Source organism: Parasteatoda tepidariorum, chromosome 7 (genome assembly GCF_982258835.1).
Source record: "Parasteatoda tepidariorum strain Cologne lab strain chromosome 7, Ptep-v5.0, whole genome shotgun sequence".
Taxonomy (NCBI): Eukaryota; Metazoa; Arthropoda; class Arachnida; order Araneae; family Theridiidae; genus Parasteatoda; species Parasteatoda tepidariorum.
The window spans coordinates 23,247,591-23,273,348 of record NC_141761.1 but is presented as its reverse complement, the minus strand read 5'-3'; the positions used below and the strand labels follow the sequence as shown (position 1 = coordinate 23,273,348).

Sequence of the window (25,758 nt, the reverse complement as noted above, 5' to 3'; positions counted from 1 at the left end):
TTTATTTCTCATGCTGTAAAATATTCTTTATTTCTTTTAAATTATGATGATTTTTTATTTAAAACGATAACGCTTATTGCAAAAAAATACAATAATACTAATAATACCATTCATTGAATAAATATTATTTTTTTTCTATATTTATGCTTTTTCATCTGCTCTTTTATTTCCAATCCTTTCAAAATATGAATTCAGGTATTTTTATTGCAATAAATCCATATTTAGAATAAATAGATAAATTAAAAAAGAAATAATTTATTAATGCAAAATATTTATAATCGTTTGTTTATTACTGTAATTTTATTACATGTATTTTTCATGATGCAATATATATGCACTTGTTTATAGTGTATTCAATATCTCCCTAATCACATTAAACAATTGAATAATTGCTTATGGGAAACTGACAAATATTTAAACATTGTTCTTTCTAACAACATATAACATTGATAAGACAAAATAGGCGATATTATTAATTATTCATTTATTATAAAATTACCATTAAACAATGAAGGTGTGAAATAAACAGATATTTTTTCCATTGAAATTATATTATTTAACGCAATGCGTTTTATTGTCTTCTATATTTTATCTATTGTTAATATAACTTAAGGAATTATTACCCAATTTAATCTTCTGAATTTTTTAAAAAGAATATATGTTCTCATTAAATATTCGATGCACAAAAGGGTGAGATTATATTTTAAACAAAACTTTTATTTTGATTGACTACAACTAGAAGATGATGCAGAATTTATTGACTAAAAGTTTAAGCTATCAGACATTAAGTTAAAAAAAAAAAACTTTAAATACATAAACATACGCTTCATATCTTTTATATAAGGATAATAATCAAATACTTGTATAATCTTTTCCTGTTATAAAAAATGTTTTATATTGAAGTCGTTGTAGTATCTAGGTATAGAACTAACTATTCAAGAGTAATTTGTAATATTTAATTCTTTTTTAATTTTATATTTTTCAATGAAAGATTTTATAATGTATTGAAATGATCTTAAGTTTTAGGCCTTTAATTAATTGCTTATAATTAACTGAAATTAATGTAACGGGAATGAAGTAAAATAAATTATTCATGTAATAAATCAAGTTTCTTGAAATAATATATCATCATTATATAAAAAACAAGCCTGATGTATTTGGTTTTTTCTATTCATTTATTTTACATTTTAATTAAATGAATGCTATTTAGTAAACCAACATGCATATTGTATACGAAAAAAAGGGTTACCTTAGTGCTGTTAGTAAAAAACCATAGAAATAATGTAGAAATCCAACGGTTGTTTTAACTTTTTTGTGATTCTTTACATTTATAAATGATTTTAGCATTATTTCTCGATTGGGTTAAATGCTTTTAAAGCAACTGAAATAATTTATTCATGTAGCAACTTAGATTGTCCATCGTTTTCTTAGAACGAATAAGAATCATAGCTCAAATAATATTTATGCATTTTGTGCAAAGTAATTAGTACTTAATATGCTTTCATTGGTTTCTTTCAGAACAATATCCAGAAATTAACAAGCAGCAATATTCTGTCATAAACGATGTTTAAGTTTCTCTTCTACAATGAATTCATATTTTTTTCCTCATTTATTTCATGCTAGATGCTTCTTTTTTTAATAGTACATCTATCATCAAAACTTCAGTAACGTCTTATAAAATAGATTCAGAAAATTCAAGTAAAGAATGAGTAAGGAACAGAGTCGATAGTTTAGATTTATAAATTTGATAATTTTATCAAGAAACATTTAACAAAAAATTGGGTAAAAAAAAAAAGACAAATTATAAGTTGTAGGAAAAACGTATTTAATACTCTATTACTATTAGGTATTTTGTCAGTATAATTTAGACTTATATATTGCCTACTAATAAAAATTTAAAACAGTTCTATGAAGCAATATATGTCCATAACACACAAGATAATCTTCGCTCTCTAAACTCATTTTAAAGCAAATAACATCAGAATTGGCTGAATTTTCTAATTTAATTTAAGGATTAAGCATTTTTGGAAATGCAATTAAATTTGCGTTTGCCTTTAATAACAATCTGTGGTAGCATATTAGTTGAATGTAGTAGTATCATAATTAGTTGAATTCAAACGTTGTTTTAGAATATAATATTGTCCAATTTCAGACAATGCGCATTTAAAAAAATGGATTAGGCGTCAGTGTCTTCATCTAAGTTGGGACTTCATTAAATATTTTGTTGATTCCATCATTAAAATAACTTATTGAATCGGAAAGGTATATTTAATAAGTAATACTTAATTATCATTTATCCTATTCATTGTCATAAAAAGGTCTTTAATAAAATATATAATAATCTTAAATTTAAAATTAAATTTTGCAATTTTAATCAACCAATTTCATCATGCATATAAATAGTTTTATTATTATCAGAAATAATGATCATTAGAAACGACGCACACCAATTCTGGTGTTCTTCGTCATATATTGTTCGTATTATAACCAATTTATATATTGGAGCACAAGAATATAATAAACTGATTTACAACAAGTAAACTAATTAGAGCTTGAAATCATATTAAATTGAAATTTCGAATTCGAAACAATTTTTTCTAGAGAAGGTTTTTTTCATTTCTAATTCTTAGAAAAAATAAAAAATTTTATAATTGGCTGGTCCTCATATTTTATAATCGGCTTATCATTTAATTAATAATTAGTCATCTTTGCGAGGCAGTCAAAACCTACAGACATTTTATAAAATCAATATGCAAGTTATATGATAATTCCAAAAATCCATATTTTGCTTATTAGCTCCAGGCATTCACTTCAAAAACTAAGCATGAAATAAGGAATACCTGCATTTCGTACATTATCGGTAACATGTACAAAATTTAATAAGATCCAAATCACTACTGTGCAAAATAAAATTAACATTAAAATTCATTATTAAATACACTAAATTCACCTAATAAAACACAGAATGCCGTTTATTTTTCTAAAAAACTTTGATAAAAAGTTTCAATTTAAAAAATATATATATATATATATATATATATATAAGTTTTATAGTTCAGTTTATAAATATGCGTTTATGAAAAACCAAATTAATTTCTTTCTTTATTTACCAAACTGATATTTTTTCCTGTTTTAATATTAAATGTGTTTCCTGTTTTGATAATAAAATGATTAGTAGAATTAAACTAAATACCATTAAATATTATTCATAATAATTATACCCAATACCATTTAAATATTTAAATTCTGAAAAAATTATGTTTTTATCTCGTATGCTAAAACTTTTTTTAATATTTGAATCCTTTGAACAAAGGAATAAAAACTAGTTGGAATATCATAGTTATTAATTAATTATTTTTAGTGAGGCAATCAATAATAATTACGTCGTTCGTATGTGGAATCGTGTCGTCTTCCCAATTAGTCATTTTTAGACAATAACTCAGTCCATTAAAATAGTTTATTTCAATCAACGTTTAAAATTCTATTTAAAATCAAATGAATAATGCTTCAATCTTTTCATTTTAAATAACGTCTGCATTTAATCCTTCATCAAGTTTTCATCATATTCTATGAAAGCAATATCTTACTGAAGCGGATAAGGATACTATTCCGTTTCACAAAGGGTAGGGAAGAAAAAACAAAGAAAAGGAAAGTTCTCAATTATCTGCTGGCCTGTAGGGAAGACACGTCAGTTACTATTAGCTCTACGAATTCCAGTTATTGACTCGATCAAGATTCCACATCTATTAGATTTTGCTGCGATCTCCTCAGGATATGTGGTATTCAGTCCATGCTTTGTATTGAGATGTTAGGGAGCTATACTTTCTTCTCATTGTCTCTTCAGTCACTTCCGATTGTTGTTCACGGTTTCTCTGGAGTTGCTGTTAGGCTTAATAGTTATCTCGTTCCATAGAAAGAATTGTTTTGGACTACACATATTGGGCTGAATGATTTAACTTTATTCTTGTCTGATATTCGATGAGAGAGCTATATAAAGAAAATTCTACTAATAATGGTAAGAAGAGAAATGTGTTCTTCAACACCTGAGGTTATCAAATTTTTGAAACTAAATATTATTATAATTCCGTTGTTCCTGCCATTTCTATAGGCTTCATTCGTTATTTTGATATTTGATACTTTGCATACACATTTCATGGAAATAAAAATTTATTTGAAGCCATTATTCAATCCATTTTATCATTTTATTTATACCATGCAATTATATATTGGAGAATAATACTCCTTTTTCTTTTTCTATCGTCAGACTTTTACTACACAATTAAAATTATAATGTTAGGCTGTTTAAGACAAAACATAAGCTAAAAAAATGACCACTTGTAGTGCAATTGGGACTATTTGAAGAGTAACTTTTGCAATGCGATAAGCTTTCAGAATTACTTAATACAAAATGCTTTTCATGACTGTGACTTCATTTGCTAGTGTCTACAACTTAGTAGAACAGTTTTCTCTGTTTCATGTTTTACCATTAAAAAAACTGAAACTTTAAAAACGTACACACACACACATATATATATATATATATATGTGTATATACACATATCTGTATATACACATATATATATATATATATATATATATATATATATATATATATATATATATATATATATATATATATATATATATATATATATATATATATATATATATATATATATATATATATATATATATATATATATATATATATATATATATATATGGGTCATTCTCACGAAAACTGTCATTTTTCAGTTCATAAAATCCCAAAAAGGTAAAGTGAATAAAAAGCTCTGAAACTTTTTATATTAATAGAAATATATAATGGCATTATAAAGTATATATCCTATAAATTACACTTAATATTTAAATTAATTAATTTTTTAAATAATTAATGTATAATTAATTAATTTATAATAATTAATTAATTAATTTTTTAATTTATTTTTCAAATTAATTAATAAGTAAATTAATTATTTTCACTATTTAAAAAGTGAGGGAATGACACTAATAGTGAGGGAATGATATTTTATTTTAATACATGTTTTTATCTAAGTTACATCTACCTAAAGTTTGAAAATGATAACATACTAAGTATATCTAATATTTATTATAATTTAGTCTTATATATTTAATAGTTTTTACAGGTTCGGGAAATAAAATTGGCTGGCACGATTGAGCAAAAAACAATTTGATAATATATTCATCTTGAATCATTCCCTCACTTCAGCGTCATTCCCTCACTTTATACACTAGTGAGGGAATGACGAATTCAATAAAATTTAAAAATAACAGTTAGGCCTAATTAATTTCTAAAGTCAATCACATACAATTATATTCATACAAGAAAGCAACATATAATTATCCACTTTCTCGATGAAGTTGTATTTTATTTTACTCTAAACAATGACATGAGGGAATGACAAATGTAAAAAATTTTACCTGGTTTGATTCATTCAAACTTATTCCACAGCAAAGCTTCTTTAAGTTGAAGATGGAAACATACTGCAATTTTGTTCTATGATGCCAGTTGTTAACTTCTGAAGTTTATATTAAAATATTTTTATTCTAAGAAGATTGCAGGTGATAAGAACATTGTTGTGAGGGAATGACGCGAAACACTGGGGACAAAGTTTAAAATAGTGCTGTGTTAATATTTTTATCAGAAATTAAATTTAAAATTGATTTTCTGAATTCTACATCTCAGTATTCTGAAATAAAAAACACGAATTTGTAAAAAAAAAAATTTTATTTCAGAAACAATTTTTTCCTTTTTTTAAATCAGCAGGGGGACAAGTGAGGGAATGACATATTGGTATATTTTAATTACCTAAAATAAATAAAAAATAAAAATTGATAATTTTATTTTTATTCTTTTGTTAGTTTGCATTCTGAAGGACACTTTCCCTGAATTTTTTCTTTTCGTAAGCTGTAAAACAAACATAAAATATACTGGGGACATGAAAATGACTGTTTTTGTGAGAAAGACCCATATATATATATATATATATATATATATATATATATATATATATATATATATATATATATATATATATATATATATATATATATATATATATATATATATATATATATATATATATATGGAAGCATTTAATTACGCCACAGAAAATTATTCGAAGTATATTACTTTAAATATTGAGTAAAATTAGGACTTATAGTTAGTCCCGGGTTTATTTTTTAATATCTTTACAATAACTTTTTATCTCTAATATTTTGTGATTGGAGATTGAGTACAGCTGTGTAACACGAATTTTACACAAATATTTTATTATAAACTTTATAACAAGTTTATCTTTTAGAAATTCAAATCGAAAACAGATGATTTTAGAAAAGGTTGATAGGGCGTTTCTTCTTCAGCAAAACTTTTTAAAAGACTAAAAAATATTTATGAAACGTAACATAAACGTAAATTTATTTCCATTTAGATGAATTTCATGCAAATGGGGGACGAAACGTAAACGTCTAATTATCATCAAATAGAAACAAAGTTAACTATTATTAGTTTTTTTAAAGCATGATTTTTAAATTCCCAAATGATTTTTGAAAAGTTATCAAATAACATAAATAATCCACAAAGCATTTTACAATGCTAAAATAATTAAGATTTTAGTGCATACTCTCATCTGAATTCAAGTTTTTTTTAATCAATCCTAAATCAAATATTGTATATGTTTTTGTCACATACACTTGTAAATTAAATTAATTCTTAGATAATAAAAAAACATCTTATAAAGCAGTTTAAATTAGAACTGATTTTTTATTATGTAAAAAAAAATTTTATTAGCACGCTAATTGAAAAAATAAATAATTAATATCTTAATCTTATACTAGTTTCTATGAAATATATTTTCTATATTTTTTTATTTTGTTATCCATTCTAAGCATATTGCTTATATGCGTTCTATTTTAAATATAAAATATTTGAACTTTTTCCTTAAACAAAAAATGAATAATTTATAGCATATATTTTTATATAATAACTAATTTTATTTTGTATTGAAATAAGCAAGTTACACTTTTGTTCATCTTTCAGGATGATCAGGATCATCTCAGGACCTAAGATTTATTGATTTTTTTTAATTAACTGCACAAGCCCTGTTTTTAACTTTCTCTTTTACAACAATTACATAACAAGGAAGTTGTGATTTAATTAGATTTATAAAATTTATCCATATTAATTGAGACAATTATTTTCCTTCTTAAAGCTTTAAAACTGTCGTTGAAGAAAGAATTTGATGATTCATTTATATAACATTGTTATGAATACCTTATTAAATTCGAGTCTAAACTGTGACTTAATTCTCCAATTTATTTAGTAAAGATCCAATTATTTTTATGCTCTAAGAAACTTGCGTACTGTTTCTTTTTATGCAAAATAGAACTTTATGATGACGGAAACTCATTTTAGAATTTAATATTTTATTATTTATTTCTAAATAATGAAATATCTAGATCATAAAATATATATTTTAAAAACAAGTTTTTTACAACAGCTCACGCAGAAATAAAGATAAATGGCAAAATTGTAATACTTTAAAATCAGACACTTTAAAAAAGGATGGTAATTATAAAAATTTTATAGTTTCAAACAAAATAACACCAACCCATAAGAAAATAATACTTTAAAATAGAAGCCATGAAACTATTATTATTATTTAACAATTTTACTTTAAACAATAAATTTGACAGCGTCCTTATTCATTAGTTTGATGTTAATAATGCAGTACAAATGGCTTAAAATTAAACTTTAAATCAATATTTTATAATCTAGTTAGTAATTTTTTTGGGCCTGATCACAATACCAAGATGGTGTTTTAGCACAATACATATAAAAATCAGCGGATGGTATGAAAATACGAAATTATATTTCACTAATTTTCAAGGGTATAAAATAAAATAAAAAATTGTAGAAAATAAAAACGTGATACATTGCAATGTTGTTGAACAATGTTGTTGTGCAAAACGGGGATTTTCTTCACTTTATCTAAATCTATTTCCGAAATTTAGTACGCAAAGTAAGAGAAAATTTTGTCTATTTAAATCTGCTATCTATCTATCTGCTATCTGTCTATCTGCTATTTAAATATGGAAAAATGGGAAATCAACGTCAAGATAAGTACCAAATCGAATTTTGAATTGTACAACTTAAAACTTTATAAAGAGGTTTTTAAGGTTCACCTTATCCCACACAAAGATTAAGAAATTTAACCCGTTTTAGTATTTGGTATCCTATCCAACTTGACTATCTAAAGAGCTTTTTCAAAATTGATTAGAATTTTTATTTTTAAAATTTTTTTTTAAATATGTATTCTCATAATTTTCAACGGTACTAAAATCAAGCCATTGTAAAATTTAGTTCAAGTTGAAAATTGCATATTTCACAGAGGTAGCATGTTATATATCAACTACTAGATTCAGAATAGATTATTTATAGTAAGAGTTTTTAAAAATACGATTAGAAACTAAAAAATAATATAATTGTTAACATCTGCTAAAATTTTGCTTTTAGTGGGATTATATTTTAAATTCATAATTATGATCATGCTTAGCTATTGATTATTGATGGTTCGAAAAATCAAGCTCCTAAACAAATTTGGCAGTTTTGAAATAATGATTAAGTTTTCTAATTCTTCTTAAAGCAATTGCTTTTATAAAAATAGTACGTTATACATAAAATATCATATTCAGACTTGGCGTTTGTGGGATTAAGGTATTGGATCTGTGTCATTTTCATTCAGACAAAATATGACTATAGCTCGAATTGTCTAGTTATCACACTTTATGCCACACACTTTTTTTCACTTATCTGTTTTTACAGATATTTGAAATGTTTGATAACTAATTAAAATACTTCTGTCATGATTACACATAATGTATATATTTGTAAAATTATGAATCAATACATAAATTATTTACTAATAGTTTTTTTTATTCAAAACATAAATTTTGAGTGCGTGTAATTCTCAAAAAGCAGAAAATTTAAAGTCACAAACTCATTAAAGTTAAATATCCATTAAAAAATCTGAAACAAATTCATACTTACTTTTTATCAGGCACTTAAGAAGAGGGGGGAAAAGCGCACTCATTTTAACGATGCTGACAGTTAAATAAATTTCTTGCCTCAAGGAATTTTGTGAACGTAACATTTTTGTATCTCATTTTTTAATTAAAGCGTGCTACTTACTTCTAACGGCATTTTTGAGGCTAAAAAATTTCTTCTATTAGAACTATCACATAATTATACATAATACATGACATGGAAACTGTTAAACTACTCAGTTTAGAGCTTTAAAGCTATAATAAGAAGATCATGTGAATAAGGTCTTCTAAACATTCAATTAATCCAAAAGAATAGAAGGAATAAACGGTAGTACTCTCGCAATACTCTCCTTTTTTTTCCTAAAACAATAGAAAAATTACCTGGACCAGGAGAGTGACATGGAATCTTCGGGACTAACTTTCAAATGATACACCTTGGTGATTTAATTAACTAAGCGGATTCAAAAAATATTACTTAACGCTTTCAGATGTATATTATTTCCTCATATTATTTCAATTATTAAAGTAATGTGAAGATTTTACATAAATTAAATAATTTTAATAAAAAGTTTTTGAAAGATCATAGAATAACTTTTAAAAATCTTTTAGGAAATTATAAATGAATAATTTTCCTTGTATGCATGAAAAATATACGTCTTAAAAGCATAAAAAATAACTTTGAATCTAGAAAATATTTGATATTTTGTTTGAACATGATATTGTTAGGATTTGGAGGAATGACCCATGCATTTTACCTGTAATATTTTACGATTAAATATTTATTCAATAAGACATATCGAATTACAAAGTTTTCATAACAAAATGTTACAATATTGATTAAAGAAAATTCCTAAATGAGAAATCTTGAACTTTACCTATTTATTTGCAAATAACCCTCATTTATAGATTTTATTATGATTTTCATTATTCTATACTGGATAAGTTTTATCTTCCGACATCCTTGCTCGTTTTTTAGAGGCATTTGTTGGATTTCTATTCAATCGAAAATTGAGTGCTTTCAAATCCTTTTAATGGAAGTTTTGTTACTTAAATGAAAAAAAACAACAGAAAATGAACGGTTGTAAATTATTCAAATAGATAAAAATACTTTGATGAACAAACCTAAGGATTATTTTGTTGCGTTCAAGTAAAGCATTCAGAGTTCTTACACGCAAAATGAATTGTTTAAACGAAAAAAACTAGGTAGTACTAATTAAAATTTATGGGGTACAAAATAGTGCATTTAGTGAAATCCCTCAAAATTTATTAGTTGAAAGGAGCATTGAAAATAATCTTATTTGAAGACTATAAAAACTAAAAAAAGAACTAAGTTTTAACTTTTTTTTCTATAAATGATTCATTTAAGTAGAATACGTTAATTATAAGTAATTATTTAGAGATATCTACTTACATGGAACTTTTAACTCTAATTTAAATTTATTTCATACAATTTACGTGATGCTTTGTTTATATACATATATACTAGGAGGCTTCGCCCCATGCTCGCTGGCGCTCGCCAACCCCCGGAACTGCTTTCGCAGTTCATTTCGGATTGCTTCGCAATCCGATGCTCGCTTTGCTCGCGCATTGGATACGTTCTTAACGTCTAGCTTTTGTATACTTTTTTGAACACTGAAGTTCCGAAAACTTTAACTGTAGAAAATTCTAAACCTGTGCATTTCAATATTAATTTGAAATTGCAAACAGTTCACATATTTTTCTTAATCACACTATTCTAAATTTCAGTTGTTGAGAAAAGTAACTTTTGTAAGTTTTGCTTTAAAGTCTTTCCCACCAGAGGGCTAAAACCATGTGTTGTAAAACAATATGAAATAGTACTGAAAGCCGGATGTAAAGCATCGGCTTCGATGAAGATAAATTTGTGAGCATTTTTTTGATAATTCGGTGAGAATTCACCCGATTAGACATATGCTATGCTCACTACGTGCCTTTGCGCACCGAAGCCTATCAATTAAAAATGAAAACTGTTGCCAACGCGAGAAAGGAATATCATCGGTTTTATTGATACATACGTATTAGCGTTATATATATATATATATATATATATATATATATATATATATATATATATATATATATATATATATATATATATATATATATATATATATATATATATATATATATATATATATATATATATATATATATATATATATATATATATATATATATATATGTGTGTGTGTAAATTAAGCTGTGTAAATTTAAAATGTAAAACATGGAAATAATTACAGAATAATGAAAGAAAGAGAAAAAAAAATTATTCTAAACAAAAATAATAAAAGTCTTGAAAAGAAATAAATAATCTCTTCATCAGCTCACACGATTATATCCGCAAAAAGGAATGCTTTCTAACATTGTTTCAATATAGCCAAAGCAAAATATACCAATACAATAGAGTGAGGAACACTCAAACGATTTTTTTAAACAAAATAGAGTAGAACACATAAAGTAATAAATATTAAGTAATAAATATCACGCAAAAAACAGAAAATTAAATGTATAAAAAAAGATATCAAAACATAAAACGAAATCTATAAAGGGAGACGAATACAAATAAACTTACATGAACTGGAAAAGATTCAGAATGATTTAAAATATCATTGTAATAAGAATGCTAGATTACAAAATATGAAAACAGAAGCGCAAATTGAGGTAAAAGCGTAGAAAGAGGGTTTTTTGATTGTTTTAAAGTGCGTTCTTACTGCAGTACTGAAACGCGTTTCGTTTGTTAGTTACCAAGGATGGGTCCGAAAATAAATGTGCCCAAGTTAATATTATACTAGATAATTTAAAGATATTTACAATCAATAGGGTTGATATTTAACTATATAATGATGATGATTTTAGAAAACTAACTATTATTAAAGAAGAAGAAGAAGAAGAGAGAGAGAGAGAGAGAGAGAAAGAGAGAGAGTGTGTGAAAGAAGCATAAATTGCCTGTTTAGTACATATTTTTAGTCGCGTATTTGCTCGAAATAGATTTGCACATGGTAAAAATTATATAAAATAACAAAGAAGTTTTTTAGTAAATTTATCTAAAATAACATACAATTAACTCAATAATTTTATATTGAATTTAATTACTTTAGTTGGGTATCCATTGTTTTTATCAAATTCTAAAAGAGTTTGTCTGTTTGTTTTTTGGATAAATAAACCTTACTACATATTCTTTTAATTCTATTCATTTAATTAAAAATGGTATTTAAATAGATGTTTTTAGAAACATCACAATTCCAATTAATAAGTTTATTTATTTTAAAATTAAAATCATTTCTTTTATCGTATAAATCAACGAAGCAGATATTTTCTTCTTCTTGATTACCCAAATCCAATAAATAAAATTAACATTATACTCATGATTACGAAGCAAGATTAATTCCTCGGGGAAAAAACTATTTACTAAAATTGTATAATCTTGAAATTTAAAGATAATTAAATCATCAATAAATCTGAAAACAAAATTAATATTAGGAGTATAATTTTTCAATATTCTTTAAATTTTTTCATGTTTTCTCTACATTTATAACTTATTTTATCAGATATATATGTATATATATCTGATAAAATAAGTTATAAATGTAGAGAAAACATCAAAAGTTCAAAATGAAGAATAAAACAAAGAAAAATAATAGACATATGGAAAAAAAAAGGGGGGGGGGAAATAATAAGTAAAAAAATAACAAACAACAGTTTATATATATGTATATATATAAAAAAATAAAAAAAAGGATGAAATTTTATTTAAAAAACCGGAAAAAAACCGGAAAAGAAAGAAAAAAAAATATATAATATTTTCTTCAGCCCACACGATTATATCCGCAAAACAGTTTTGCGGATACAATCGTGTGGCTGAAGAAAAGATTATATCTTTTTTTTCCGGTTTTTTAAACAAAATTTCATCCTTTATATATATATATATATATATATATATATATATATATATATATATATATATATATATATATATATATATATATATATATATATATATATATATATATATATATATATATATATATATATATATATATATATATATATATATATATATATGTATATTGGTGATTCTTCGGAAACATGACAATTCGGACCAAAAAATTACTTCAAATTTAAAGTTTTCAAAATAATCTAATTTTTTTTTGTACACTTATTTAGTTACATTTATTAATATCTTACAGACAGTAGTGTAGTTTATTGACATTTGCTCAAGAAAAAAAAATAAAATTGAAATTCACCAAATATTGAATGCCAGGAAAATGACATATTAGCTTAGTTTAAAAAACAGTCATTTTAGGCTAATAGTAACTCAACTTAAGCCTTTATGTTAGATGAACCATAAATTGCTTAAATTAATTCTTTTTATCTACTGTAGAAAGAATCAAAAGTGCATTTGTTGCTAATGTGTACAGAATAAAATTGTGTATAATAAGCAATCATTAAATAAATAAATAACTTTTATTGCATTCAATCACATAACAATCATACATAAACTTGATATTAGGTTAATATTTGCTGTCCCTCTTTACAGTATACTGTTTAAAAAAATTTCTGGTAACACTTCAATGTCCTGGCATTCATAAGACGGGAAAATGACAGCCAGGATAATGACAAATTTGCCATTTTATAGCATTTAACTTTACTTTAGTTTAACATTTCGGCCTAAGACATTTACATTCCGCAGAAAACAAAAGGATTTCTTGAAATAACCCAACTAAATCTACGTAGTTCATGTTATTAAGGATTTCAAGTAGACAGGAAAATGACAACAGAAAAACCTACTCACCTTGAAAAAAATTTTGAAATAAAATTTGAACCAGATAGTTTGATATTTATTTATGCAACAAGACATGTTCAGATAGGATGGTATCTAATCAATCTATTAACATAAGATATTAAATTCTGCTGCTATCGATTTTGGTTATAAATCATTAAATAAAAGTAGGCAGGAAAATGACAGATTTTTATGTGACAAACAAACTACTGACAGAAAAAAAAATTTTAAACGAAGTTTTTGTAAATAATACCCTCTGCGTATATTCTAAAAATGCTTACAACTGTTGAGATAAAAAAATTAGATATCGAAAAATTTATGTGAAGTTCTGAAGCTAGTTATTTTTGGAAATATTGTTTGTGACATACCAGAAACATGACATTTCGAAATTCAATTAAATTTTATAAATATACAAAACAGTCAATGCTGGTACAAGATTTAGTTTTTTTTTAATAATTTCTTAAGAATATTTTATTTTTCATTACTCTTTATTAATTTCCATGTTTTCTCTATATTTTTAACTCATTTTATGAGTTCTATATAATTGCAGCTTATGCGTAGTAAATATAACTTATTAATTTTATTCGTTTTTCTCGTTTTACCCTTTGAGTCTTTATTTTTCTATACTAGTTGAATTCAATTTTTTTAATATTAAATTCTTTATTTTTAATATCAATTTTCTTTTAATATTTATTTGTAACCGATACTTAGTTTTTGCATTCATTTCTGTGAAATAAAGGTTTTTTAATGAACAAAAACAAAGCTCAACCTCCTCGAAATTTCTTTTATTTTGCTTGATTACAATAACGTAAAAAATCTAAAAGAAAACTCATAAAAATGCTAATAACCCTTATTGGTAGAACAAAGAAGCATTGAAATTTGTGCTAAAACCCAGACGGTAGAGAAACGAAGTGCAAAAAGCAATTTTGATTTTATTCTTTGGCTCTGAAAATCAGTACTGAGGCAAAGGTGAAAGGAATTTTTTTTTTAAAACCAACACACAATTTTTTGTGTTAATATTGACTTTTATGATTTTTGTTTGTGAATTGCAAATGATTTACTATGTCTTTAAAAAATAAAATTACGCATATTTGATTAAGTAATAATGAGAAAAGAATTTTAGCTACAATTATTTGTTCGCTTTTGTTTAATAATAATATTATATGTCTTCCTGAAAAATTTCTTTTTGAAGGAATTTAAATTTCCAATTTAATCATTAGTTTCGATTCCGGAAAGAATTTTGGAAAATCACAGCCTCTCTAAAACTACTATTTTCAAGGTACCTCCCAAGTACTCTATTTTCAATAAAGTATTATCAACATATCATCTTCATTGATATCATTAATCATAAAAATATTCAATCGCATTTTATTAAGGAGGCACTCAAAGTATTGATTTTCTATAGAAACTTACTATTTATATATATATTAGAGATTCTAATGTGAAGTTTGAGATTAATTTTTAGTCATTCAGGAAAACTGACGAATCAATATTAAGAGCTTGTTTCTGTACAGATGCTAACTTGCCATAATTGATTGAGTCACTAGATTAGAGAAATCCTTTCCGTTATCTCTAATATGCGGCTTAATATTGATTGAACATTCTAAGGGCTAATTCATTTTAACGAGCACTATATTGGACTTTGAGATCCACATGTCATCTTAAGAGAAATGAAAAGCACCTCTTCTTAGGAGTAAAATTTGTCCTTAGTAGGGATGTAATTTGCATGGTGAAGGAACACTTAACTCCTCTATATACAGGTTGATAATAAACTAAGCTTAAGGGCGTACTTGACGCATTATAACTAGAAAACTACTGGATTATTAATAATTATAATTATTTAGTCCATATATTGAAATGGATATTAGACATCGAAGCACATAAATTGTGTAATGCTTAAATACTTTTCAAATCGTTTATACATGGAAGAATAACGAAATAAGATCATATGTCTGACATACCATTACTAAAATACTTATAAATTACTAATTATCATAGTCACTTTTTTTCATACACTGGCATAAATAATGGACAACAAAGCAAATGAATAGTGTCTGTAATAAATATTTGCAGAGTTTTTTATACAGATGCCAAATTTATCATTACTAAAAATCTAGTGAAATATCAATTATTATAATTATTTATATCCTATGAAAGAAAACAAAACTTTGAAATAAAATTATTAAATCTTAAAATGCATAAGTAAACTACTTAGAAAATTTAAGAAAAATATTACAAGCTCTATTAAGATCATTTACTGTGAATTCAATATTTTTTAACTCATTCCTTTTATTTTTTTTACTTATTCATAAAATAATCCATAGCTTCAATATTTCAACGCTTAGGCACTTCTCAGATTCATTCTCCAATTCAAGAATTTGTACAATTACCGAATATATATTATGTTTTCCTTCTTCTGTTCTTCATTAGTTACACAATCTATTCAGCTTCTCACTCATCTATAGAATTCACTTATTAACTCATTTCTACTTATTCACTAAATATTCATATTTATTTATACATGAATATTAATCAAATTATTTCATTTAAAAACTTAATAAAAATGATTTTCCTAGTCTCATAGTGACACATGTTTCATCATAGAAATAAGATTAGTATTAAATTAGCTTAATGAAAAGTAATTAAAAATATTTCTTAAATATTTTTTTAAATGTCTACTCTCCTTTAGTTGAAGTTTTTTCGAAAAATTTTACAATTGTAATTGAATTTTCATTTTTATTTTTCATATTACTTGTTAGTTAACAAATTCAACACCTTTATAGAATTTTTATGCGTAATGCAAATGCATTTTAATAGCCTATTTCATGTATATTGCAGAATTAAAATTAAAGTTAGAATATCGCTTATAACTACAGAACAGAATAATAAATTAATGTAAATTATAAATGGCAGAAATTCTTCAAAAATTTAAAAAGCTACTAGAGTATACTGCCCTAAATGTTTCACACAGCTGTTTTATAACAACAAAATCAAATGCTTGAATTAATTAAAAATGTGAGAATTTTTTAAATCATTTTCAAAAAATGTATACCCTTTTTTTTGCTTCCATATTAAAAACGAAATGTAAATATATGTAGAAATAACTGTTTTTTACTTATATTGAATATTTTCAAAAGATTTTAAACCAAATTAATTTTACTGTATTACAAATTTGTTCTATAACTAACTTAAGTCAAGTTTTTATCTTTTTTTTTTCAATTAAAATAACCTAGCTTTCATGAAAACTCAGTTCCATGAGCTGGTATGGCATATTATGGTTAGAGTTTCCAATCACGCTATCCATGTTTGTATACCTTCAGTATCTCACTGATTTTTTCAATGGTAAAGAAATCTTGACTTACAGTTTTCATGTCATCGAGATATTTACGGACATTTTCAAGTTTTAATTCCAAAATCCATGTAAATTAAACTTGGGTTAATACCATTATAAAAGCTCTCAATTAGTCAGTTTTCTTCAAACGTTTGATTGAAAATCCATGATATTTTCAGAGTTGGTACTAAAATTACAAGGCTATGATATAAAATATCAAAACGCTCATATCAGCTGTAGCTTTTGGTTTGACACCAGTAATAAAATAAATTAATTAATTGATCACTCTTAAGGAAAAACTCATTTTGTGCGGTTTCTACGGCATTTTAATAAAAAGCTTTACTGATAGATGTCTACGCAACAACAAAAATATATGACAGGATTAGATTTTCTCGATTCTATATGCTTAAACAACAGTAAATATTTAATGTTTTCCATTTTTTTGTAGCACACTTTTTTCACAAACGTATGAAATAAATGCATCTGTTTCAAAGATTGATATCTATGAATTACAGATGGTATCAATTCTGGAAGTTATCAATTAAGTTATATTAAAAATAAAATTGAAAAAATTTTTTAACTGAATTTTCAGTCATGAATTTTAGTTTTAATTAAGAATTTTCCGTCAGCAATTATAATTGGAACTTGTAAAAAACAAGATTAATTCAATATATTTAAATATATTCATCCAATATATTAAATATATGCAAATTTCAATATATATATGTATTTAAAACAAAAATTATTTAAAGTAAATTATGTAGCAAAACTGAATTTGAGTATATTGATCATGAACATGGATCAGAATTCAAATTTAAAATTGAAAAAAAAAATTTTCGCCTACAAATTTACCCCAGCAACTAGTTACTTCATATTACTGCATTTAATTTCTAAAATTACTTCATTACAGTAATAATTGATTTAAAAAAATAAGTGCAGATACAAAAATGTAATTAATTGCTTCAATTAGTGTGCATCTGCCTTTAAAAACACCGCCTCATTCACCTACAATTAAATATCACTTATCTTGCTGTTTTACTTTGACTATTTAAATAAATAAAAAATCAATCTAAGCAACGCGAATTCTAAATTCTTGCATCATATGTTAAAAGCTTTCATAGATCAGTTAAATTCTGCTTTTATATTAAACTTTAATAATAAGCATACATATGCATTTCAAATTTGAAATTACAGTTGAAGAATACCAAATTCAAGATAAAAGTAAATTAAAATGCATGTTACATTGAAGTCTTACTTATTTCGATATTGATACAAGTGCGTATCTATTGATTAAGCAATACACGCTTTTGATGTGACTATTACTCACTCTTTCAATTTGGAAAAAGTATTTTTATAAAGCTACAGTTTTAAGTTATAATTCTGTAGTTGTTTAAATGAAGACTGAATTTAAATTTTAATTAATAATACATTATTAGGAATTAATATTTTAATTTAAACAATTACAAAAATATATTTTTTGGTTTTCAATTAATTAAATATGCTGCATATTATTTCAATTGACTAAAAAATATAATTTAATATTCTGTATTTTTTAATTTTAGTTTCTAATATCTATATGAATTTATCAACCAAAGTAAAAAAATAAGTATGTGTAGTACTATATATGTATGCGATCAAAACTCTAGTAGTTATTTATTTTCTAAGTATATTTCCTTTCAATTTATAGTAATTTTTACATTAAATCTAATGTAAATTCTCAAAAAAATGAAAATTAAATGCACAAACAAACAAATAAAACAGCATATCTCAAAATATCTTGCATCTAAAAAATCTTATTTTGCATTCTCAAATGCGATGTTACAAAAATGACGATAAATATGGTGGAAAAAGAAAATAAAACATTAGTTTCATGAAGATAGAATTTCTAGTGATAAAATACGTTTAAAGGAAATAAGGATAAAATAAAGCAATAAATCTATAATCTTTAAATTTAAATCGCAAAATAAAAATATTGTTTTATTTTATTATATTTGTCTACAATATTTATTTGTTGTCAAACATTGAAATATTCTTTGATAAATTAAAAATAAAGCAACCAAATTTATTTTGATTCAACAAAGCATTGAAATTTTTAAAATCATTTATTTCGCATTGCCATATTTATGTTAAGAATAAAAGGAAAAAGGATTTTTCAGTTGCAGTTTGATACTTTCGATCTTGAATTTAAAAAATAAAAATTTTTAATATCTCCAGTAAATATATTTTCTTTTAAATAAATACTCATAAATCTAGCCGGTATTAAATATTTATTCATTTTAAACATTAAAATTAAATCATAAATATATTATTTGTATGCATTGAATTAGTACTGTTCTAAGGAAAATGAAACTGTTTTAAATATAATTCTCACTTAATCATTATTTGAATTAAAGAAATATATAAGTTCAACTTTCATTATTTTATATTATGCAACTTTATTAAAATAGATATCTATTAAGAAAGATACTTGAATATTTCTGCTTTCATAAAACTAAAGTAAATGCGCTTTAGCATTATAATGCTATTAGCTTGAACGAATGCACTTAGTATGAGAATTATTAGTCAATATAATTATTAATCATTAAACGTAAACTAACAATAAATGAACTGAATTTTAATTTTAAACTGAATATTTCATAGCAGAAAATAGTCTCTTTAACGTTATATATATATATATATATATATATATATATATATATATATATATATATATATATATATATATATATATATATATATATATATATATATATATATATATATATATATATATATATATATATATATATATAGATAGATAGATAGATAGATAGATAGATAGATATAGATAGATATAGATATATAAATTTATTAAAATCGTGATTTATTATGCAATTTATGCATGGTAATTATTATACATTTATTAATTCTCAAGACGTAATATAAATAAAGTTTGCATAAACCTACTTCATAAAATAAGAGCTTTATTTATTGCATCAGTTGTAAGCAGTCAAGAAATATTTTACAGGTCGGATACTTTTTTAGTCTATAAATATAAAAAGGTGTTGAACATTAAACATGTTTTAGAACCTTTTTATTACAAGGTTCTGAAGATGAAAATAAATTTCAATAGGAATTGAGTGCGTGATTTTTAAAATTTGTTATGTAAATGAAAGAACTGAATTAAAACTGTTAAGTCTGCAGCAGTTAGAATGAGCTTATTATAAATGAGTTTTAAGATATCTTTTAAATAGGATAGGTAATTGAAATTTTACTTCGTAAGTAATTAAGTGCATGCATATCTATTCCCACCTCAATGATTTCAGGAATTGGTGATATCTGTCTTGTCACCTTTAAAAAAATAATTAAAGCAGGATAATTTAAGTAAGTGAATTATTGAATAAATTGTATTACTGTTGAATTAACAAAACTATTTAATCTACTATAAAGGTATTAAAACTTGTTTATGTATAAATAATAAAATATTAATTTGGTGAAACATACGCATTAGGAAAATGTATGATTTAAAAACTTAAACTCTATAAAATAACCAGCTCATAAATTGTAGGATTGTTAATAGAAAAAACTGTGTCATATGTGACACAATTTGTTAAACATAAAACAAAAAGTATTCACACATATAACATAGTCAAAAAGATTCTTTTCATTAATAAATTTTCAAAAACTGTACTGCATTAGATAGCAAAAAAATTTAAATGATTAAATTTGTTTTATAAAGTTATAATTGCGTTAATATAGTCAAGGTTTTCATTTCAATTTTCTTTTATAATATTATAATAAACTGAATAATTAATGATGTAGAAGATTGATTTGTTAAACATCAATCAAATATATATTTTCCAGGTATTTATAATTATTTTCCATAGTATTTAATATATATATATATATATATATATATATATATATATATATATATATATATATATATATATATATATATATATACAGGGTGGTCCTAAAATATATGTCAAAAATGTAAAGGTAGGTAGAGGGGACCTAAATAAGCATATTTTGTATAGAATTGTGTGTGCGGTAATGCCGCCTTGGTCCGGTAGGGAGTGCTGATGACTGCGGCGTATAAAAGCGCTTGCTAGCTGGATTCAGGACGTGGCGGTCCAGTTCCCTGGCCACCACCTTCTCCTGATTTAACCTGCTTGGAATTTTTCTTTTGGGGCCATATTAAAAGTCTGGTGTACGAGAGTCCCATCACATCTGAAGAAGATCTTGTTGAACGCTTGTCTGTTTCTGCTTTAGATGTGCTCGACATGCCTGTCGTCTTTTCTAATGTACGCTGATTCATGCTCCGTCGCTGTGAATCTTGTATCGCTGTTGGTGTCTGCTCCTTCGGGCACCTCTTATAAACTGTTGATAAATTTTTGTTTTCCTTTGTCTTTATTTGTCTATTCAGTTTCCTTTGATTCATACTGCTTCACAAGCTAGTGCTTTAATGTGCCACTACCGCACACGCATTCCTATCCGAAATATGCTTATTTATGTCCTCTCTACCTACCTTTACATTTTTGACATATATTTTAGGACCACCCTGTATACATACATATATATATATATATATATATATATATATATATATATATATATATATATATATATATATATATATATATATATATATATATATATATATATATATATATATATGAGGGTTTCAAATTGTTTTCAAATACGTTTTCAGTTGCACATATAAAGTTTCCAAACTAGTTTTGAAATTTAATCTGCTCTTTTTCCATAAGGAGGATATATTTTTCTTAGTAAAATCGCAATTCTATAAGGCTTTGCAGGATTATTTTTACACAAATCACCAGCAGTAATATAAGTTATAAGTTTTTTAAACCAACGTTGCTTCTGAAATATATTAGAACCTTATATATATATATATATATATATATATATATATATATATATATATATATATATATATATATATATATATATATATATATATATATATATATATATATATATATATATATATATATATATATATATATATATATATATATATATATATATTGTCGCATTGTATTGCAAATTAAAACTCAATAAATGATTATGTTATAAATAAGTAGGATTTTTTTATTATTTTGTTAAAAAGCGTATGAAAGCAACAAAATTCACTTTTATTTCAATTTTGTTTTCTTTATAAGCTCTGAAAAACTTGAGTAGTTGGTGTTAAGAGCTTATAAGGACAACAAAAGCCTCTTTAAGCTGCTTAAATTTTACTATTAGTTTTTGTGCTTTAACTAATGTTACAAGCAATTAAGGGTTCCAGTAATTAGAACCCGCATCCCTGACACTGCTGTGACTAGTATTTAAGTTTAAAAACTTGCTTAAAAAATGTAACGGTTAAAAAATATGCCTCAGTTATCATTTTTGTAGTAAATAATTCTTTATCAAGTATATTTCAAAAGTAATTAACTAATCTTTCAAAAATAATTTTTTTTTCGATCTTATTTTCATCATTAATTTAACTTTAACTATTTAGAAATAATTGAGTATCAATTAAATGAGAACTAATTAACTAAGTAAAATATAAATAAGTAGATTATAATTTTTTTCATTTCAGGGATGAGTAATTTAGTCTGTTGCATAATATTAAAACTTCGTTTTATTTCTTGTAATATATTGTCATTTTACTAACTATAACAATATGCAGCTTATTTTACTCAAAACCAAAAATATAATATCATGCATGTCGATTTTTCTATTACTGTGTGTTGGGTTTACATTTTAAACTTAATTAATACTTATCTAAAACTTAATTTAAACTAAAGTTCCAATTCTCTTAGCCTATTTCTTAAAACTACTTTTAAATATCTTTAATGAGATGTAAGATTACGCAAAAAGTTATTTCATTTTCCATAATTTATGTTCTAAAGACTTGTTATCATAGTTTAATTAACAGTTTTTTTCGAGGGAGATTAAAAAGAGTGATCATAAGAAATTGGTTCATGAATATTCTCATGATTGTTAAAAAATTTTCTTTGTAAAATTATCTTCAAAATTCATTTGAATGAACACACTTTTTTTTCACTAAGAAATTAAATATCCTAATATAAACTCATTTTTTTTAATTTAGAAACAAGTTTTAAAAAAGTTTTAAAAGATTTTTTTGAAATAATATGATAGGAAAAATTCAAAATTAACGAAAGCGCTTTTCATTGTTTTTCTTTGAAATTTGCTTAACTCAAAAAAAGAAAAAAAAATTAATGTAAAAACTTATTTTGTGAAATTCGAGTTTAAGTTTTGATATTTCACGAAACAACATGTCATAATAAGCACGATTCTAGTTTTACTTACTCAATTTGAAGTTTAATAACATGTATTTATATGTTATTTAAAAAAAATTTAAGTGGTCCAGATATTTTGTACCATTCTGCTTCCTTTTTTGGGGGGGAAACATCAAGCAGTTTAGATATTTTTCATTGTGCATAAACTTCTGATAATTAATTTAAAATAAATAGAAGCAAGCAATATTAATTAAAAGTCACGGTTTAAAACAAATGTAAAAAATCTTAGACGTCATTCTGTTTTCCTTGATACTAAACAATTCACTAATCCTATGGCCAATAAATAAAAACTCCAACAATAGAGAAGATATTTTTACGAAAAAAAAATATCTAAACATTAATGCTCTGTTTCTTTTTATCTTTAGAAAGAAACTAACCACACTTCCCATAATCAAGAAAATAAATTAAATTATCTCATCTTACCTCTTTAGCGGCCTGAAGTTGAGCCGGTGGCGTTTTCACGTGCTTTCTTTCCACAGTCATAGGGTCGAAAGATCCGCAAGATTAATCTTTGTTAAGAATTCTTTCTTTACTCTTCTTATTTCACCTTTTCTTCTCCTTCGAAACTTGCTAACAACTCTTTCTTCTCTTTAATATATACCCACTAGTTGAGCACATACTTTAAGTTAGTTGAAGAAACGTGAAGGGGACAGTACCTCGGGGAGAGCCTTTCCCCCTTAAGGGTGAAGTTCCAGGGTGAAGCCTCTTCTCAGATGCTATGCTCGCTGACTGTGCGCAATGACAGGTGGGATACCGGCGCCACCAACTAAAGGTTCGAACCAGTCGGTTAAAATAGGGTTTAACCAGCAATCGGGAGAAAGTGGATATTGCAAGACAAATTGATCATCCCCTATTCAGTTATTGACTGGACGGTGCGCTCTGGAAACGAGGAGAAAGCTCAATTTTCTCCTTTCCCAAACGAAAGCTCAGAATTTTTTGTTTTGGTGGCATTTTGCACGCCATCTATAGCAAGGAAATGTAACTAATAATGAAAAGGTGCTTTCACCTATATCCTGAAATCGTGCTAATAATTTGGAATCGATTGTCATTTGTTCCTCCTTCCCTAAGGCGTTGAATTTAGAGCATATTCACTTTGATATAAATTTCGATCGAAGGAAAGCTGAATGTATTGCAACATAAACTGTTTGAAATTTCCCCATACGCTTTATTTTCTGTTATTTAAACCTTTTTTATAGATAACAAAAATATAATGGTAATTTTTTTTAATACATCAGATAGCCTTAGAACTTAAAAACTAATACCTTCACAAATGTAAAAGAATATAAAATTGTTTTAGAATTATTTTGGAATTCAAGAACTTAACATAAATAGATAATAACTTAGTTTCGAAACTAAAATTCTAAAAGATAATTCACATTTTGCATTTATCTAGTTATGTTTTCTATTGCCTTTATCAACAACATCAAAGCATTTTTAAGTTACTATTTCCGTATAATAATTTCTTAATTCTTTTTTATTAATTTTTATAATTTCTCACATGCAACAGTTATTTTTTATATTTTACAACTTTTTTCTGATTTCTTTCTTTAACTGGAAATCTATATCAATCCTCTATTTAATTTCTATAAACTCATTTCTAAAATATAATATTTTAATACACAAAAAATATAAGCATACAGTTTAATGCTTGCAATTTTCGGAAGATTATATTAAATACATACCTAAATGCTCAACCATCAAAGAACAGAGACAGCGAATTTTAAGCAGTCTTTAAATCACTTTTTCTTTCTTAAATGCTTTGATGATGGACATTTGTTATTATTACACTACAGGATAATTCGTATTTAAAATTGAATTCACAATCAGAAAGCATGGGACTCGGTATTTTAATTTGTCTATTGACTTTTATCGGAAAAAAATAATACTCTAATATAGCAACTGTGTCCACTTTGAAAAGTAGTTCAGAAATAAATTTTATTAAATATCTGCTTTCTACTGTAATTGACGTTAAAACAATTTTTAGAATAATCCCAATCTAACAGTACTAAGAGTTTAAATAGTTTAAACGTTATATAAATACATTAAATTGACACGAAAGTATTTTAAAAATAGCACAAATGTACAGAATTAAATTATATATATAAAAAAACTTATATTGTCATAATAACTGTATACCCGTCTTGCGTACGGGGTGATAAAAAAAAACAATCAAAAAATTAGTGATAAACAACACTGCAAAATCATGCACAAACCTGAAAAACAAAAATTATTTTTTGTCTTTATCGTTTATTTTA

At 24.6% G+C, this 25,758-nt stretch overlaps 1 protein-coding gene across 1 annotated transcript in view; it reads right to left on the bottom strand.

Moving 5' to 3' along the window:
- Nucleotides 1-24,461, bottom strand: part of LOC107456089 (inactive dipeptidyl peptidase 10-like) — a 267,929-nt gene extending 243,468 nt beyond the window's left edge. Inside the window, exon 1 of the mRNA XM_087167493.1 lies at nucleotides 23,927-24,461. Coding sequence (XP_087023619.1) covers nucleotides 23,927-23,986 — 60 coding nt within the window. The 5' untranslated portion in view covers nucleotides 23,987-24,461. The remainder of the gene's footprint in view (nucleotides 1-23,926) is intronic.
- Nucleotides 24,462-25,758: the final 1,297 nt, after the last annotated feature.